Source organism: Diorhabda carinulata, chromosome X (assembly GCF_026250575.1).
Source record: "Diorhabda carinulata isolate Delta chromosome X, icDioCari1.1, whole genome shotgun sequence".
NCBI classification, from domain to species: domain Eukaryota; kingdom Metazoa; phylum Arthropoda; class Insecta; order Coleoptera; family Chrysomelidae; genus Diorhabda; species Diorhabda carinulata.
The window spans coordinates 52,444,695-52,463,266 of NC_079472.1; the positions used below are offsets into that span (position 1 = coordinate 52,444,695).

Consider the following 18,572-nt stretch of genomic DNA (forward strand, 5'->3'; position numbering starts at 1 on the left):
TGGGGATATTTAAGTTTAGGCAATTTGTTATACAAGTGAATGGATTTGATAAAAAATTATTACGAATTAATTGTCTTTAAATACCAATGATTTGACAAATTTGGGTAGTATATTTTTAAACACATAATTATATCATTAAAAGATAATTATAGTAACTATTTTGATTTTTTGTGATGAGAATCGTTTCATAGTGAAAGTATTATAGAACTGTTGGCAATAGTGGCAAATGCCAGGATATAAACTTAGAGGTTACACATCTTTGTATTGTTTATTATACATTATCGTAAACAATAATGTACATAATTCACCCGTTTACAATTAGTTTATGAGTTTTTTTTAAAATGTCGTGTAATTATGCAGACGGTCTGTCAGAATATGAAAATAAAGGTATATTGGGTACACCGGAGGTAAGATTTTTATAATTAACAATATTTATATTTTATTACCGCATTCTTCTATTAGAAATTCGATTCTGAAGAAAAAGTCAATGAAAAATGTGAGCTTTTGGTACAGTGGATGAAAGACTCAAAACATATAGTTGTACATACTGGTGCAGGTATTAGTACTTCTGCTGGCATTCCAGATTTTCGGTGAGTGCAACTTTTTTATATGGTATTTTTAATTTCGTGTCACCATAAAAACACATTTTTAAAGAGGTCCAAGTGGGGTATGGACATTGGAAAAGCAAGGAAAAAAACCAAATATTAATATCTCTTTTAATGATGCAAAACCTACCAAAACTCATATGGCTATTAAATCTTTAATAGAGAAGAACATTGTGCAGTATGTTATAAGTCAGAATATTGATGGACTTCATTTAAGGAGTGGTTTATCTAGGCAGAATATTGCAGAATTACATGGAAATATGTTTGTTGGACAATGTAATACTTGTGAAAGGTAAAACATTGAATTTTCTGAACTATAGTTTATTACAGGCTCGTGCTGGGTACGTGGAAAGGGCGGGGGACTGGAGTGATGGGGGCGCCAGCTATTCAGAGGAGAGAACTGGAGAATCCCTGGCATTAGTAGATTACTACTTGTTACATACTTTTTGAGTTATGGTAATTTAAAGTTTTATCTTTTCTCATATTTTGAAAAAACATCTCAATCACTTATTTGACACTCAATCTTGGTGAAATTTTCAAGGTAGGCTCTTATAAGTATAAGGAATTGAAAAAAATATACAACAGAACCCTAACTTAAACATAAAGTTATGTAAAAAAATATATTTTGGACTTTTTAAAATATTGAAAATGTAAACATGGCTCAGCATAAAATTAAATATCTCAAAAAGAGGATGAGATAATCAAGAATTTTTTTCCCCAAAATTATCTGTATGAAATTGGTTTTAAATCAATAAAATAAAATTCTTGTGTATTTTCTTCTATTTTTAGGCCATTGCAAGTTACAATATATTAATTACGAGCAATGTGAAAGTTCTCTTGGTTCCAATAAATGGGTACAATTTGTTAATTTTATTGTTTGTAGATCATAGTTCACTATTTGCTGTATTTGAAGGTTATCCATTTAATGCAGATAATTTAAGGGGAAAAAATTCTTGATTATCCCATCCTCTTTTTGAGATATTTAATTTGAAATTATTTTATGTTTAACTTACGATTCTGTTATATATTTTTTCAATCCTTATACTTATAAGAACCTACCTTGAAGATTTCACCAAGGTAGGGTGTCAAATAAGTAAATGAGAATTTTTTTCCTATTCTAATACAATATTTACTTGGCACTATCCAAGGTTTGGAATATGAGAAACAAAATAACTTAAAAGTGCCATAACTCAAAAAGTATGTGAGGTAAAAATTCAAAATTTGGTAGTGTTATTCATCTCTAAATATAGAACAAATGTAACAAATTTCATAAAAATCTAAAGTGTTTGGTGAAAAAATTATTATTTTTTGGTTGAATTGATGTGGACTGACCCACAATTGATTGCCTGCTTATACTGAGCCAAACATTCGCAAATGATATGATTTTTCTCTGAGCTTATCTTTGTATAATAGTTTTCCATTGTTTGATTTATTGTGTTTATAATCCAGTTAAAGACATTTATACTCAAAGAATTTTCAGGAGATGAAGAAGTTTATTGAAATTGGTTTCAATAAACAAATCTTTCAGATCCTCAAATTTTGAGGGCTCCTCAACCTTTTCATTAAATTTAGCAATGAACATCTTTGCTGCTTCTAGTGCTCTGTTGAACCTGTCTCGAAGGTATTCAGTCTTACTATTGCTGACTATTAGTTTTTAGGCTTGAGTAAAGTCAATATTTTTTGTTTGGTGATAATATGATGTAGTTACTTTGAATATCTGCAGAAAAGTCATAGCAATAACTATTGTCTCAAAGTCTAGGAACTTACTAAGCAATCCTGTAGTGTTGCTTCTAACTATAGGGTTAAACTAAGCTGATAAGGGAAACTTTTGTAAAAATGCAGTTAGTTCACAGTGGAAAGTGTCAAAAGTGCTCAATGTCCAGTTTTCTGTCAAGTTAATACACAATACACAAAAATCGTATATTTTTTTTGATGAAAAGAGGACGCAGTTTTACCTTCAAGGCGAAGGCGTAGAGGGAAATGTTCCTCTGTCACTCCAGGCTAGCACGGGCTTGGTTTATTATCTTTCTATAGGCTTTTTTTCAATTATTTACTGTTCAATATAATATTTTTTCAGGCAATTTGTTAGATCTGAAGCTACAACAACTGTTGGCAAAAAATGTTTAAATGAAGACTGCAAAAGATCATCAATGTTAAGGGGGCGTACATGTAGAGGTAAATTGTATGACACTATTTTGGACTGGGAAGATAATTTACCCGAAAATGATCTTGAAATGTCAGATTATCACTCCAGGTAAATAATTGTTACACTTTAGTAGTCATATAAAATATAAAATCTTCAAAATATGAGCAGCAAAACCTGGTGTTATCTTAAATACGTGAATCATTTTTTATTTTTAATCTGACCATGATCTTTCCTCCCAATCTCCTACACAGGATAAATTATTTCTTAGTGAAATTTTACATTTAATTTGTTGGTTCAGGCCCACCAATGCTAAGCCTGCAAGAACCGATACTTCCGATGGTGTCTCGTCCATGCCCTTGACACCCATCGACTTCAACCTCAGGAACTCTATTAAAAAAGTAGAATGAGTTTAGATCAAATTATTATTATTATTATTGTAAATATATACCTCTCATGATGTTCCTTACCAGACTTAAATGAAAATTACTTCAATGACTTTGATCTACGTATACACTTACTCTAAAGCACAAATGCAATGTTTTTAAACCTATTCAGAAAATCGGTTTCCCGAGCTTTTGGAAAATAATATGGGTTTGAATTGTTTTTTCGAATTTTTTTTTATTTTCGATTTAATCATATAAATGAATGGAACTCACCTTTTTGTGTTAATAATGAAATATCAATGAAAAGTAATATAATTCTTTTGATTGTTCCTCAAATATTCACATATAGAATGATTTCCGATTGCCCGCGTTGAATATAATCATGTACAAAATATAAAAATATAGATACGGAAGCATGGTAATAATATAATATTATTAGTATTATCTGAAAGAAATGTTGCAGATGATCTCCTGAAGCAGTGACCTGTGTATAGGAATTCTCCAAATTCAGAAATGTTGCAATTTAATACGAGATTTTAGCGAACGTATTTACACTAGTAGCTTGGACCATGCACTTTTCATTTCGGGAATTGATAAAAAAACGTTTATGTGGAATATGATTGGGACGTAATTTCATGTATTTACGGTATATATCGATCTTGACAAAAAACACATTGAATTGTTTGAAATACGTAGAAGTCGTTGATGCGTTTAAAAGTGAAATTAGTGAGATCACGCATGGTTCTCCAGCTTTAAAGGGAAATTCATGTAAAGTGTTGCTTAATAAAATAGAAATATTGAGAAGAAACTCATTTATTTCTTCGAAGTATTTCAAAGGTTCAACAAAGTCATTGACGCTTGTTTCAAAGTGAAATTATGAGAAGTACAAAGAATGTATTGAAGAATGCAAAAAAAAATATTTAAACTTGGAAATCCATCTTAAACTGTCGTTGCCTCATGACTCCAATATCACATTGATGAAATATAAATGTAGAAAACATGAATTCATTTATATAATAATTATCAAATCAAAAATATAAAGAAATTTTCGGAAAAACAATTCAAACCTCTATTATTTTCCAGAAATTCAGGAAACTGATTTTCTGATTAGGCTTAAAATGTTGCATTAGTGCTCTAGTTTAAGTTCATACGTAGATCAAAGATGTTCAAGTAATTTTCATTCAAATCTGGTTAAGAAACACTGTGCTCTGCTAATTTACAGTCATAATTTATATAAAACTAATACTTAAAATTTGAAAAAATAATCGTATTTAAAATTAAATATTCCTTATTTACCTACTGCTAATAACCATATATACAATATATTCCATTTTGATATTTTTTGACATTTACTCGCAATTATTAATATTTTTTAATTGAATAATTTAACTTCCAAATGGAGATCACTTTATGAGAGTTTTGACCTCACTGAAGGGATTGTTAAGACAAGAAAACTTCGTATCTGTTTGTTTATCTGAACTGCATATGTCAATGGCGTAGTAAATGAGGCATATTACTTCGTCCGTAGTTGGGAAAACACAGCTAGGAGGTATAATACCTCTTCTACAACGAAAGTGTTAATCAAATAGAAGGTAATTGTATATTCTGATTTCCAGTCTTGCTGATCTCAATATATGCTTGGGAACTACGCTTCAGATAGTTCCTAGTGGTAACCTGCCTTTAAGATGCCAAAAATACGGTGGGAAAGTGGTTATTGTCAACCTCCAACCTACGAAACATGTACGTAATTATTATATTTTCTATATCATATTATGTGTATTAATTTTCATGATTTTTTTTCAAATAAATCACAATTAATGATTCAATCAATCAATCAATAAACAATATTCAAATTTTGTAGAAATAACTGACACAAGAACAACATTTACCCATTGTAAAATACATAGTTGCATGCATGGTGACCAGACGTCCGGTTTTAGGAGGACATGCTCTCCTTTTTGTAGTTTGTCCTCCCGGCTTCCAAAAAAATTGTCAAACGTCGAGATTTCCTCTAAAACTAGCATACATAATTAACAATGTGGTAGTGAAGCTTTCCATCGCCTCCATCCCCTGTTTTTCGTCACCCGAGCCGACGCCGACAGTAGCAAAAATGTTCTTTGTTTTGTGTAATATAGTGTTGTGAAATACCCAAACTTTGGAACTTTGCTTGTGGGAAAAATAGACATGAAACAAAATGTAATATTTGAGGCGCCTAGAATCAAAATCTGCCAAGTTCATCTCAAGAAATTTTCGGAAAAGTGGAGAAAATAGACCAATCATAAGAAATTATTAATTTTTTTTACCAAAAAATCGATAATTTTTTCTTTATAACAGAGACAATGCATGATTGAGATTCCCAAAATAGTTTCATAAATATTTAGAAAAATTTAAAATCAATATTTGGACTTATCGGATTTTGATACGAAGATTAGGGTTGGCGGGATTTGGAACAAAAATAAGCTTAGGCTGCACTAATTAAATTTTTACTTTAATTATGTAGCGTAGTAAAACAAATATTGAGTAAAAAATATTGACTTTGATTATTACAAAAAGTATTCTAAAGTATCATAAAATGAAATTCAATGTTTTGTAAAAAGTAGTCTTTATTGTAATACTATAACACACAATATCTGTATCAATTTCCTCATCAACAATAATGTTTTCATCTTCTTCGTTGTTGAGACCTTTGTCTTCTTGGTTTTCCAAATCTCGATAATATTTTTGGGTCTCGTGATTTCTCCATCTTTGTCCAAAGTGCTTTGTTAGCAGTTTCGCAATAACATTAATTTTTGCAGTTTTGTGGCTAACCCCCTTGTTGATGGCTTTTGGGTTTATGTGAGACATATTAAACTTTGGTTTTTGTGGCAGATTTTCCTTGACAAGTTTCAGTTCTATAGAAGACTTCACTCTGCACCAGAATGTTATTTTTCTTCTTGTTCTTTTTAAACATAATCCTTTTTGATAGATTGAACTTGAAGTGCCACAAGTTCAGGTTTTTTTGCACTTTTTCAAATTCAGACTTCCAATCTTCAACATGATGAACGGTTCCATGTTTCCCTAGAACTTCCTCATACTCTTCTGGCTTGGGAATAGCTATCCAAACCTTTCTTAATCGAGCCAAACACTCTGTGGAAAATGAAGCATAAAGGGTAAACAACTAAACTAGACTCTCCTATTGGCCGATTTGGTTTTGGCGGATTTTGAAACTGAAAATGGCGTGACTGCCTTTATACTTGGAGGATATTGCAATTAAACCTCAACTCTGATCTCAAAATACACTAGGATGTGGCGGGATTTGCTACAGAATAACAGTTTTACCGAATTAAGCAAGAAACAATATCAAACTAAACTTATGGACTGACGGTTTTGGACCTCAATCACGAATTTTTTGCATGGCAACATGAGATTTGTGTGCAAGGGCGTTGAACTGCAAAAACACCTTTGGATAGCTTTCCGCGTCTTTTCTCTTTAATTACTGACCGTAGAGTGGTCAGTAATGTCGAATAGTAATCTCCAGTTATTGTTCTACCCTTATCCAAAAAAATCAATCATGATAACTCCATGGCAATCCCAAAAAACTGAAGCAAGGACTTTTCCAGCAAATTTAAGGACACGAAACTTCTTAGGACTTGGAGAACCAGAGTGTCGCCATTCCAACGATTTTTGTTTTTTTCTGGATCGTAGAAATGTACCCAAGTCTCATCCATAGTAACAATTCGGTTTAAGAAGTCTACATCGTTTTCAAATCAAGCACATATCAAACGCGATGCTTCTGCCCTTGCACGCTTTTGGTTAACATTCAAACATTTGTGGATCCATTTTGCAGTAGTTTTTCTCATGTCTAAATTGACGTGAACTAAATGATGAACGCATTCGTATGAAATATTCAGTGCTACAGATATTTTTAGCTTTTTTTTTAGTTTTAGCTCAATTCGACGATCTGATAAAATCATGTCAAGAACTGCCTTGATATTTTCGGGGACTGACATAGAAACTGGCCTTCCTTTCCTACGAAGGATAGTGATCGCCAAGGGTATTAAACATATCTTTGTAAATCTGCTTAACTCTTAACCCTTTTAAATACAGGTACTTGATGACGGCTCAATACTTTAATTTTTCTATTTTCACAATTTTGGTGGACATCTTTCCTGTTTTAATTCATTGCGTAACTCTGGTTTACTTTTTTGACGTCAAACTTTACACTGACACTTCTAATAAGTTATTGTTCGTTGCTATGGTAACGCAATATTTTGTTTATGCATGGAACTGGTCTAGGCTAACTAGATATCAATACATCCTCGTACCATCTAAATAGTGAACTTCACTAACAAAATTACCAAATTGTTTCAAGTATCTGTAAACAACTCAAATAGCACTCGTATGCCAACACATTCTAAGTACGTTCACCATTAGAAATGTCAAATTTTATTATGTCAATGTCAGATTTGAAACATTCACATCATATTATAGTTCAAATATACAATAACGGTATAAAAACACTCAAGAAACATAAAATTATTAAAAAAATACAGTGCGTCTAATAATTTGTTCCAGGACTGTTTGAATGCACTGTTTATACCATTACTACACCAATATTCACAATTACAATACCTGACGCGCGTTTCGATAACCGAGTTTTCGAATGTTCTATTAATGTTTTCTAAAGAACATGTCTTATATAAGTGGGAATTTCCGGAACCGTTGGTGATATTCATACTGAACACACTGTTTATACTACCAATACACTAAAACTCACAATTACACTGTCTGACGCACGTCAGAGACTCAAGCTGAACTGTTTAGTTGCAGTCTCTGATGTGTGTGTTTTTGTGTAGTGGTGGTGTAAACAGAGTTATGTCATATATAATTATTGATATTTCATTATTAATGTAGAAAACATGAATTCATTTATATAATAATTATCAAATCAAAAATATGAGCTATATTGACCGCTGAAGCTGTGCCTGGCGTTCAGACGTCGATTGGAACGTTTACGTTCAAGTCGGACGTCGCATGCATCATTTAATAGGAGACCGAGGCCTAATTATTTACACAGCATATGCAACAGAAGCTCCCATTGATACCCCACTATTGTTAATCATAGCTTGATGTTTTGTAGCATTCTTCGACTAACAGGTTATCCAAAACTAATTTTTTTCCATTCAAACTAATTGCATTGAATTGAAATTGTCATGAATTAATTCAATCATTTTGTAATTTACATTGAGGGGTGTAAATTATTTTGGTTTACAGGGATAATTTGAAATTGTCTTAAATTAACTCAATCATTTTATAATTTGCATTGAGGGGTGAAAATTAATTTTGGTTTATGTGGATAAATTGAAATTGTTTCAAATTAACTCAATCATTTTATAATTTGCACTGTTAGTGTCCTCAACTGAATAAACTCGCCAGCTTTATGATATTAGTATAATATGTAGTATATTTTCTTAAAATGTTAGATATGATTCTATATGCTTTGAATTCTAGCATTAGTTTTATCATAGCTGAGAGACTATGTGCACACATTATATGTGATGAATTTTGATGCCAAGTAATTCATTTTATTGTTTTAGGATAAGAAAGCGGATCTAATAATTAACACCTATGTCGATGACGTGTTAACAAAAGTGATGAAAAAGCTTAATTTAGAAATACCAGATTATTCGTTTGATATAGATCCCACCAAAAATCAACTGCCAAATTCTGTGATAGAATGGAACATTTCAAAGCCAGATATAAACACAATTAAATTAGAATATGATAAATTGGTGAAATATTACAAAAAACGAAAATCGGAAGAAAAACTTTTAAATAATTCAAAGATTAAACCAAAAATTAAAAAATTATCAAAAGGGAGTTATGTAAATAGAGAAAATATCATTAAATCTGAAATTAAAATTAGAAAAAAAGCGGACAACACTAAAAATGAAAATTCTATTGAAGAGAAAAAGATAATTATTGCAAAATCTGATTTAGATCATTCAGTTGACAAAGAATTCCTAAATTTAAGGGATACAAAGAACGCAGACCAACAGCACATTGTTCAATAAACTTTATGATAAGTGATATATTTAGGTTTATATTCTTACAAATAAAATATTCTTAAAATAGGTAATTTTATTTTCTTAACTCTTCTACCAACATCAAACTCATACGGAGGAACCACAAATGTTGATTGGTACTGTTTTTCATTGCCTTATATCCATTTTTATTCATGACTAGACAATGAATTTACAGAAATAAGCAATCATTGCTGTTATTATTGTCCTTCCTAGTATGTAGTTTAGAATGGCGTTTTTTGTTGGTCTAAGAGTTTTTTAAAATGCCAACGTTTCGATCTTTATATATATATATATATATATATATATATATATATATATATATATATATATATATATATATATATATATATATATATATATATACATTATAACTCGAACGTTGATGATGATAAACATGTAAACTTGAAATAAGCAATTTTTAAGTGCAACATGCTCAATTTTTCTGTTTTCAGATAATATAGTTATAACAGTACTACCATAGCGGTTAGACTATAAATCAACCCTTTGCAATCCGTTGGTCGCCGTATTTGCGACGTTAAATTGCTAACATTAACCGATTTATCTCAAAATGTTTATGATAAGTTCACATTATTTTAAGTAATTTACTTTATTTTCTTTATAACGTTACAACCCTGAGTGTATTGATGATGCAAAGGCGAAAATTTTTATGTTAATTGTGAATTAAGATGATTTCAATTTTGCGTTACTTGGTGACGATTTGAGTGAAATACTATTAGAAGATCATTTGGGAACAGATGGTGACGATAGTGACGTGATAGTAGTTAGTAGAAAAAAAAAAGAATTGAAAGTATTGAATCTAATTCAGAGGATGAAAAAACGCCAAATGTAGACAGCAATGCATGGAGTGATATCACTGGAAGTGACATTCCCCTACAAAAAATAAATTCTTCAACAGGAAATCAGTATCAGGGCCACAAGTTCTCGACATCGAAGAACCACTACAATTTTTTAAGCTGTATTTCACGGAAGGAACCATAAAGTGAAAATGAGGTAGTAGGATTCTACGTAAGGAAAGAAATGGAAAATAGCATAGTAGATTTTAGACCAGTAAATGGAAGAATAGCAACTTTGTGACTGAAAATAAAGAACAAATATGTTACAGTTATCAATATATATGCACCAACAGAGATGACACAAGAAAAGGAAAAAGATTACTTCTATTAAGAGTTAAATCAAGTAGGAGAGGAAATACCAAAAAGATACGAGATAATATTACTTGGAGACGGCACAACCATGGAAAGAAAATTACCTACGAAGTTTGATAATAAATGAAAAAGAAACGATCCATCATGAAACTAACGTCAATGGGTACATGCTAGCCCAAGTGGCAGAAATAATGAATATGATGTGTTTATTAATTAGCAGGAAATCAACGGACACAAGAACATACAGAGGAGCGCAGGCAGACACAGATCACTATGTTGTAATGGCCAAAATAAAAAACCTAGAACTAGAAAAGTACAAAAAAGTGGGACGCAGGAAAACTAAAAAAGGAAGAGAAGAAGAATAAACTAAGATCACGGAAAGTTACTCAATAGACAAAAAAAAATTAACGAAACGTGGGGAGAAAAAAAAATCAATATTGCAAAAACGCCAGAAGTGACATTAAGCAGAGAGAAAGGAAAAAAGAAAGATAAAGAATGGTATGACCCTGAGTGTGAGGAGGCAAGAGAACAAAAAAAACAGCGAAAACAAAATGTCTGAAAAAAAAACGATGAACAAAGAAGGGACGAATATGAAAGGAAAAGGAATAGAGCAAATGCAATTGATAAAAGAAAAAGAATGAATGACTTGATGGGATGATAGAAAAAATCAATAATGATGGACCTTTATCGGTGTAATTTTGAATATAGGACATTTTGCTAAATTTACAGAAATATTGGTCTTCTAGTGCAAATATCAAAGTACCATTGTTTTCTAATGAACAAAAACAGACACGAATTCAACGGTCCAGTAGTTTTATAAATATATTAATTCAAAATTTGCGGAATATTTTATACCAGGATCAGATATATGTGTCGAAGAATCGATAATAAAATTTAAAGGTAAAATTAATTTTATAACCTACAACCCGAATAAGTCTATAAAATAGGGCATACCCATATACGTTTTGGCTGACTCAAAAACTGTGTATTACAACAATCAATCGCAAGGGCATACCATAAAGATCCATACCAAATTCGGTAAAAATAAATTTATCTCTTATAAAAAGGGAGAAACGATGATATTGAAAAAATAAAAAGGTGGTAACGCTGTTAAGAACTAGTGATAGCGCTGGATTCATTACAAAAACAAGATTTGTAAAAGGAGGTGAACCGCAGAATGTGGAAAAGCCAGAAAATGTTGTTAACTACTCGACTTCAATTGGTGGTGTTGATAACGCGAATCAATACGAACTATCCTACTGTTTCCTAAGAAAATCTTTGGTGGTGGAGGACAATGTTATTTTGGGGACTGGAGATTTCTACCATAAATGGATAAATTTTACTTAAGTATGTAAAAATAAGCAACAGCGATAAACTATTGTTCCATTTTAAGTTCGCAAATTCCCATTTGCTGGCTTGAATTTTTATTCTAGTTTTGTAAAATTTTATATTTTTATATTTCAAACGATATATTCGTTTTTGGTGCGAAAAACTCTTTAAGCTTGTCTTAATCGTTCGCAAGTTGTTTTTAAAACAAAATTGTTGTATATTTCGATTGCTTCAGAGCCTATCACTGCCATAAATGTTGCTGCTTGGACTTCAGCTAGCTTTTTATTTAATTGAACAGCAATAGTATACCAGTCAAACTGTTGTAACAACTTTTTCTGGCATGTTGATTTGTCCGAGTCAATTTGTAGGTTAGCTGGAGGCTTTATTACAGATACTGCAACGTTCGTAGCCATTTTACAACTTTCTCACGTATTTTTTTCATTTTATACGTTTTTCTATAATTCTGACACCAATTCACAGTTTGATGGCAATGATGGTTAAATTGCATGAATTATACTTCGAATTGTTTCTTCATCTATCGTATAGTCGAAATCTGACTCCCAGTGACTACTGGCTATTCGCTGATCTCAAAAAAATGCCCGCCGGTAAGACATTCAGCCCAAATGAAAAAGCAACTATTGAAATTGAAGCCTATTTTGAGGAAAAGCCAAATCCTTCTACAAGCAGGGCATCGAGAAGCGTTGGAATGATTGTATTGCTTATGAAGGAGATTATATTGATGAATAAAACCGATTTTTGGCAAAAAATGTGTTTTTCTTAGTTACTCACACGACTTATTGAGTGATGTGTTACATGTAGTTTTTTCTATCGTTAATTTTAAATCTATGGTAAATGTACTTTTACTGACGCTGTCAATAGCAACGATAAGTCGTCATAAAAATCAAACTTTTCAATTGACAAACTGATGTTCAAAGAAAAACAGCTATACAGAGCACAAAACATGTAAATATCGTGAAAAGGAGATTTGGTAGTAATCTAAAATGAAAAAATTAGTTGATCATTTCAGTTCTTTCTCATTCTATTGTATCGGAATGTTTGATAGAATAGAAATAGGAAAATTTAGTGGGTCATCTTAATAGTCTTCAAAATTTTGAAAACGTCAAAAATATACCTGGTGAAATGTCACTATGTGATCGCGTAATGAAATAAAGGCTAAGTGAAATTGAGTGAATTTTTGGATTCATAGAGTCGCTCGTAGAAGTAATTATATTAGCTATATTAAGGACAAGCCGGAAGCTAACTTCTATCACAATTTCTAAATATTCCCTATATTTTTAAAAAAATAAATTCCTTTATAAAAGCGAATCAATATGGAACACACGATACGTTCAAGAGTAACAGGTTAGTTCATGAATACTTGACATTTTTTTATTATAAACTTTTATTTTTGTTCAAAATAAATCTATTACTATTGTTACGAAACGAAATATGTAGTAGCAAACAAAAAAGTGTGAATGCTTGGATGACTTATTGAAGTTCGTTTTCCATATTTTTTATGAGCGTCAAATGCTACAAATACTTCATCACTAGTATACCATTTGGAGTTATTTGAAATAGTGTTCACGCAGTTGTCAAGTTGTCAAGCTTAAAATAACTTAGAAAATTTACCTATTTCAAGACGAAATGGAGTAGAATTTCAAGTAATTTCCCGATAGAAAGTCGTATTTTAGTTCGTCACAAGCCAAGGAAAGCTATAGAATTAGGTTCTCCATTTTCGCATCTGGGACTGAATGTAATCCCTCTAGAAATAGTTGGTAGTAATCATACATTTACACATAGCGATTGTCGAATTAACGATATAATGAAGGCGTATGCCGTTTCATACAAATGAGGTTATGGACCTTCTGACAGATTATTTTTTGGATATTTTGAAAAATTTGAAAATTCGCTGGACTACGAATACTGAAATGAGTAAATTTTTCATTGGAAGTTACTCTTCCGCAAAACCACCCTCTTGTTATGTAAACATAAGAGCTAAGAGATTATACGCAGAAATTAAAAACACAAATAATTTCAAATTAGTGCTTATATCCAACTTTTTTTCTGGTTCTTTCACTGATAAGAGGGCTGCTACTTAAGTTTTGAAATGTGAATGAATGAATGAAATCTGACATTCCCATCATAAAGTTTGACATTTTTAATGGTGAACGTGTTGCCATACGAGTGCTATTTGAAATGTCTACAGATACTTGAAATATTCATCTTGATCAAAAAAAGAAATTAAATCGCGATTATTTTCATATGATAATTTTTTATGACTTTAGAGGTGGATGTAACCAACAGCGGTGTGCCGATCAACTCGCTTCGACTTTTGGTTGTCGAAGCATCATCTCGCGCCACCGTGTTTCGTGAAGGTCGTCCAAAATCGGCCGTTGTGCCAGAAAACATCAATGCTATACGTAAACTGATATTGCCAGATCGTCATATGACATACCGTGAGATTTTGGCATACTTGGACATTAGTTCTACTTGTAAACGTTCAATATTGCAGGAACATTTGACTGTTAAAAATAATTAATCGAATTCGATACAGCATAATTAGACAATCGCTCAAAAAAAGTCGTGTCGATAGGTGCAAGAAATGTTGAAAAAATTCAATTGCGGAGCTTCAAAAGATTATAACATGCAAAGAATCAGAATCTATGCATATGAATCTGAAACCAAACAACAATTGATTGTATGGGTCTTTCTAGATGAGCCAAATCCAACAAAAGTTGTTCGGTTCGTGCAGGAAGCACTTCCAAGTAAATGGTCGCCTGTTTTTTCGGAATAACAGGACATGTCGCCATCGTTCCATCACAACAACGTAGAAAGGCCAATTCTGAATGGTATTTTCTTGCCAAAAGTGTCTGAAAAATTCAGGGAAACCAATCGCAGACGAATAATTCTCCACCAGGACAATGCGAGCTCTCACACATCAGTTTGAAGAAAAACGTTTTTGAACAGTCATAACATGGAACTGATGGGTTACTTGCCGTATAGTCCTTGTTTGGCACACAATGATTTCTTCGTATTCCCGGAGATAAAAAATAAATTGTGAGATGAACGTTTTTCTACACCCGATTCGTTCAAATCACATGTTTTGGAGGTAACTCAATCGGATTGTAAAAAATGCTTCTACAATTGGTTCAAAAGCACGCAAAAGTATATTGATCTTAATGGAGAATATGAATGGAAAACAAGAAAGCCATGTCTAATTACTTATTTTTATCCATATTTAGCCATATTGCAAGTGCACCGTACCTAACTAACCCAAAATCATTATGCATGTTGTCAGTATCAAATTGGATTAGGGTATATGCTTCACCCTCAGTGGTCGTCACAGGTAAACTAGAACACGGTACAGATAGGAAAAGGTTTCTTAGGTTGAGTAACAGAGGAGATGAAAATACTAGATTAAAGTTTTAACTTGCACTTAATCAATTTTAATAAAATGTTAGTCAGACGACTTGTTTAATGCCAGTAAGCTCATAAAGTTAAATGGAGGTAAGATATTGATTTTTGTTAGACTCTCATACATTTCTTCTTTATGCTGTATATATTTATTACTTAAAAAAATGTGTTCCAAATCGCACTTATATTACAACTATCGCACAAGTATGAATCTAATACTTTTTTTTGTAAAGATGTACTGGACAGCAAGCATGTCCAAACTTAAGTCTTCTTTTAGTGACTATATTATTTCGAGGTAATTGAAGGCTCCTGTACCAATACTGACTGGGAATTTCTGGATGTAATTGTGTATATCTAGTTGGTTTGTTGCTGCAAGATTCGTTCCAAAACTACTTCCATTCATCTTTCAACCTAATTTTAGTTTGATTTCTTCCACAGTTATTTTGTTATTTATTGTATAACATACCATTCTGCTTGTTACGTCTTCTTCAAATATTTTGAATATTTCTTTGTTCAAATATTAAAGCTCAGTAGCACATTCGAGACTTGAAGAAATTAATTTGTTATCGACCTTCCACTCTATTCGAAGAATTCAATAAAATCTCGGTATATATTCTAAATCGTCCTCTATATGTATACATTCTACAGCAAATACGACTATACGTAAATTTAGTAAAATTTGTGGTCATATTATTCTTTATATTAGCTGGTAAGTTTTTCTCAAATCTTTTCAACGTTGCGTTTTATATAGTGCTCACAACATTCCAGTTGTCTTTATTAATTTTCTTTTGTTTTAAGAAAATTTTCTAGTTTTCGTGTAAATTCGTATTTTCTATTTATTTCATGAAGAGGACGAATAGAATAGAACATTTCCCAATTTAAAAAAAAGATAAATTAATTTTTTTTATTTGTTAGAGTTTAAGCTCCTTTTTATTTAAATATGTTCTACTTACTCGTTCTTTCTTTTGTAATTCCCATCTGTGTTCCCGTTTCCTTTCACATTTTTGTTTCCGCAGTTCTATAGCCGCCAGGTTGGAGTTTAATCACACAAAGGACTCAACCGGTGAACCACCATCTCATGAAATTCAACACCATCAACTGAGAATTCAGCTGCAACCATCCCAGCTTGCCATAGATAAGTCCCAGTATTTTCTTTGATATATAGAAATCTGAGTTGTTTTTTTAATTTAAAACTGGTTTTATTTGTTGTGCTCTTTTGGATACAAAGTTCACAATTTAATAATAAATATTAATTTGGAGAATCGTGTCCGGGGATAGTTGATGTTTAATTTTTATTATTAATTTAATTCATGAGGTGTTTCCAGCTTTTCTGACTTTTTTTATTTATTTTTAACGTTGTTTGTTAAAAAGCCGGTGGAATCCAATGTGATGTTAATTTTTCATCCCTTCTAAGTACCAGCTGCTTATATACTTCTGAGTCCGAATACCACTTCCTGAGAAAGAGTCTTCAGCCAGGAAAATGAGGTTGCAAATGAGATTCCGTTTCTGATAGCTTTCTTTTGCTATAGTGTCTACATGCTTGTTATAACTGAGGCTTATATGTGCTTTTATTCACAAAAAATTTATATCATAGTCTTTTATGCGTAGCTCATTGGCTTTTAGTTTAATTTTTAGAATAGTTCGATTTTCAAAAATGCCATTTATATCAAGAGGTTGATTATTGCTTGTAAGAACTGATAAGGAGTTCAATATTAAAATGGATTTTTTATAACCATGTCGTTTTGTTTTGAACTCGTCCACGACATGGGCCGTGAAATTGGACCTGCCCGGTTATAATGAAACTCTAAAATTTGGTGAAAGTGGCGGCGCTTTTGACGCGGGTTCATAAATAGTGAATTGTAAATGTTATTTTTTTAGAACTAATTTCTAGGAAGGTCTTTTTATTTGTTTATTTATTTTCTAGAATTTTTGAAAAATTCGTTTTGGATACATAAAGGAGTTTGTTTAATGGAGTTAATTAGCTTCTAATAAATAATCATAGTGAAATTATATGAGTTAGTTTAGTATTAGTGAATAATTAATTAGTGTATAAATATGTTGAGTCTAGTTTAAGTGTTTAGATAAATTGAATAAGTAGAAGACAGTGTATATAAATTCACTCCTCTGATAGAAATGGTATAAATGAATAAGAAAACCATTACATTTCTATTATTTCAAGAGCTATGATAATTCGATCGTTTTTGCAGAGAAAATAGATGTTAGATAATTAAGTTTAAATTTCATTAGTAACTTCCTTGATAATACGCTACCAACACGAATTATTTATTATTTATTTGTCTATCTCAAAACTTATGTAGCAACCCTCGTAATTTCATTAATGAGGAAACATGGTAAATAGTGTTCATCTTATCAAGTACCATAATATGTTAAGTATATTGTGGTGAAAAGGTTCGCGTTATAATTACTGTTCCATAAACGAATTTAGTAGGATTATTCGTTTATGATATTCACTACATCATTTTTATGATTAGCTGCAACAATAATAATTTCAAATCTAAAAGTGGGCTTATGTACTATAAATATGTAGGAATTAAATTGCCATTTTAAAAAATTATAGAATCATCTTCTTACAACAGGTCAAAAAATAAGTTTTACTGGAACAAATTCTGTAACTTTAACAAGGCTAGTCGTAAAATTACGAAAAATTTCTATGGGGCGATATATAAAGACGTTGCAGTTTGAACGCGAGCTGTTTGCCTACTTGGATTAAAAGGTTTTTCTTGAACTTCCAAAAAAAAATGCTCAACCGTGTACGAGGACTGTCTGTATATTTCGAGATGCCACAAAACTAGAGGAGCTAGAGTTGACAACACTGCATTTTTATATACCACAATCCTCAAGTAGTAAGCTCTGATTGCAGTTAAGTGGCTGCTATGACATAATAAACAGTGGTACATACGATTGGGAATAGAAACAGGAATTTCTTAAAGAGAGCATGTGCGCGCTATGATGTACTAAAAGTTCAAAATCTTCTATTCAAAGTCTTCTATTTCAAGCGATCTCAAATGTAGTGCTCTTGAGTTCCTTAGTGTTTCCCACTTCGAGAGAATGTGGATAGAGGTTTCGTCCTCTTTGCAACGAAATCTGCACGCCGCATTATCTGCTAAGTCTTGCGTCTTCAGATGTTTGTTGAGACTACAGTGCCCCGAAGAACTTCTGTTGGTGTTTGTAAATTGTTCCTACTTTGGTTGATACATTCAGAAAGAGTCTCAGTCTCAGCCGCTGTAGGTTGTCTCAATAATAAAAATTTTCTCCTATCTACGTTCTTTTCCAGTGCGTTTATTTATATCATAAAATGTTTACTTGCAGTTGTTGAGTCAGTCAATAATCACGGGGATATGCTGCATCACGATAATGCATCGTCAGTCACTATATAGCAGACTGTTTAATTTTTATGTGAACATAATTTATAGTCATTGAACATCTACTCTATTCACCTGATT

General features: G+C 31.8%; 1 protein-coding gene across 1 annotated transcript; it reads left to right on the forward strand.

The window, feature by feature from the left end:
• Positions 1-224: 224 nt before the first annotated feature.
• LOC130900990 (NAD-dependent protein deacetylase Sirt6) lies at positions 225-9,245 on the forward strand. The gene is made up of 6 exons (XM_057812025.1): positions 225-407; positions 463-590; positions 655-897; positions 2,683-2,859; positions 4,751-4,874; positions 8,711-9,245. Exons 1-6 carry the CDS (start codon positions 342-344, stop codon positions 9,185-9,187), a joined length of 1,215 nt encoding a protein of 404 aa, XP_057668008.1. The 5' UTR covers positions 225-341; the 3' UTR covers positions 9,188-9,245.
• Positions 9,246-18,572: the final 9,327 nt, after the last annotated feature.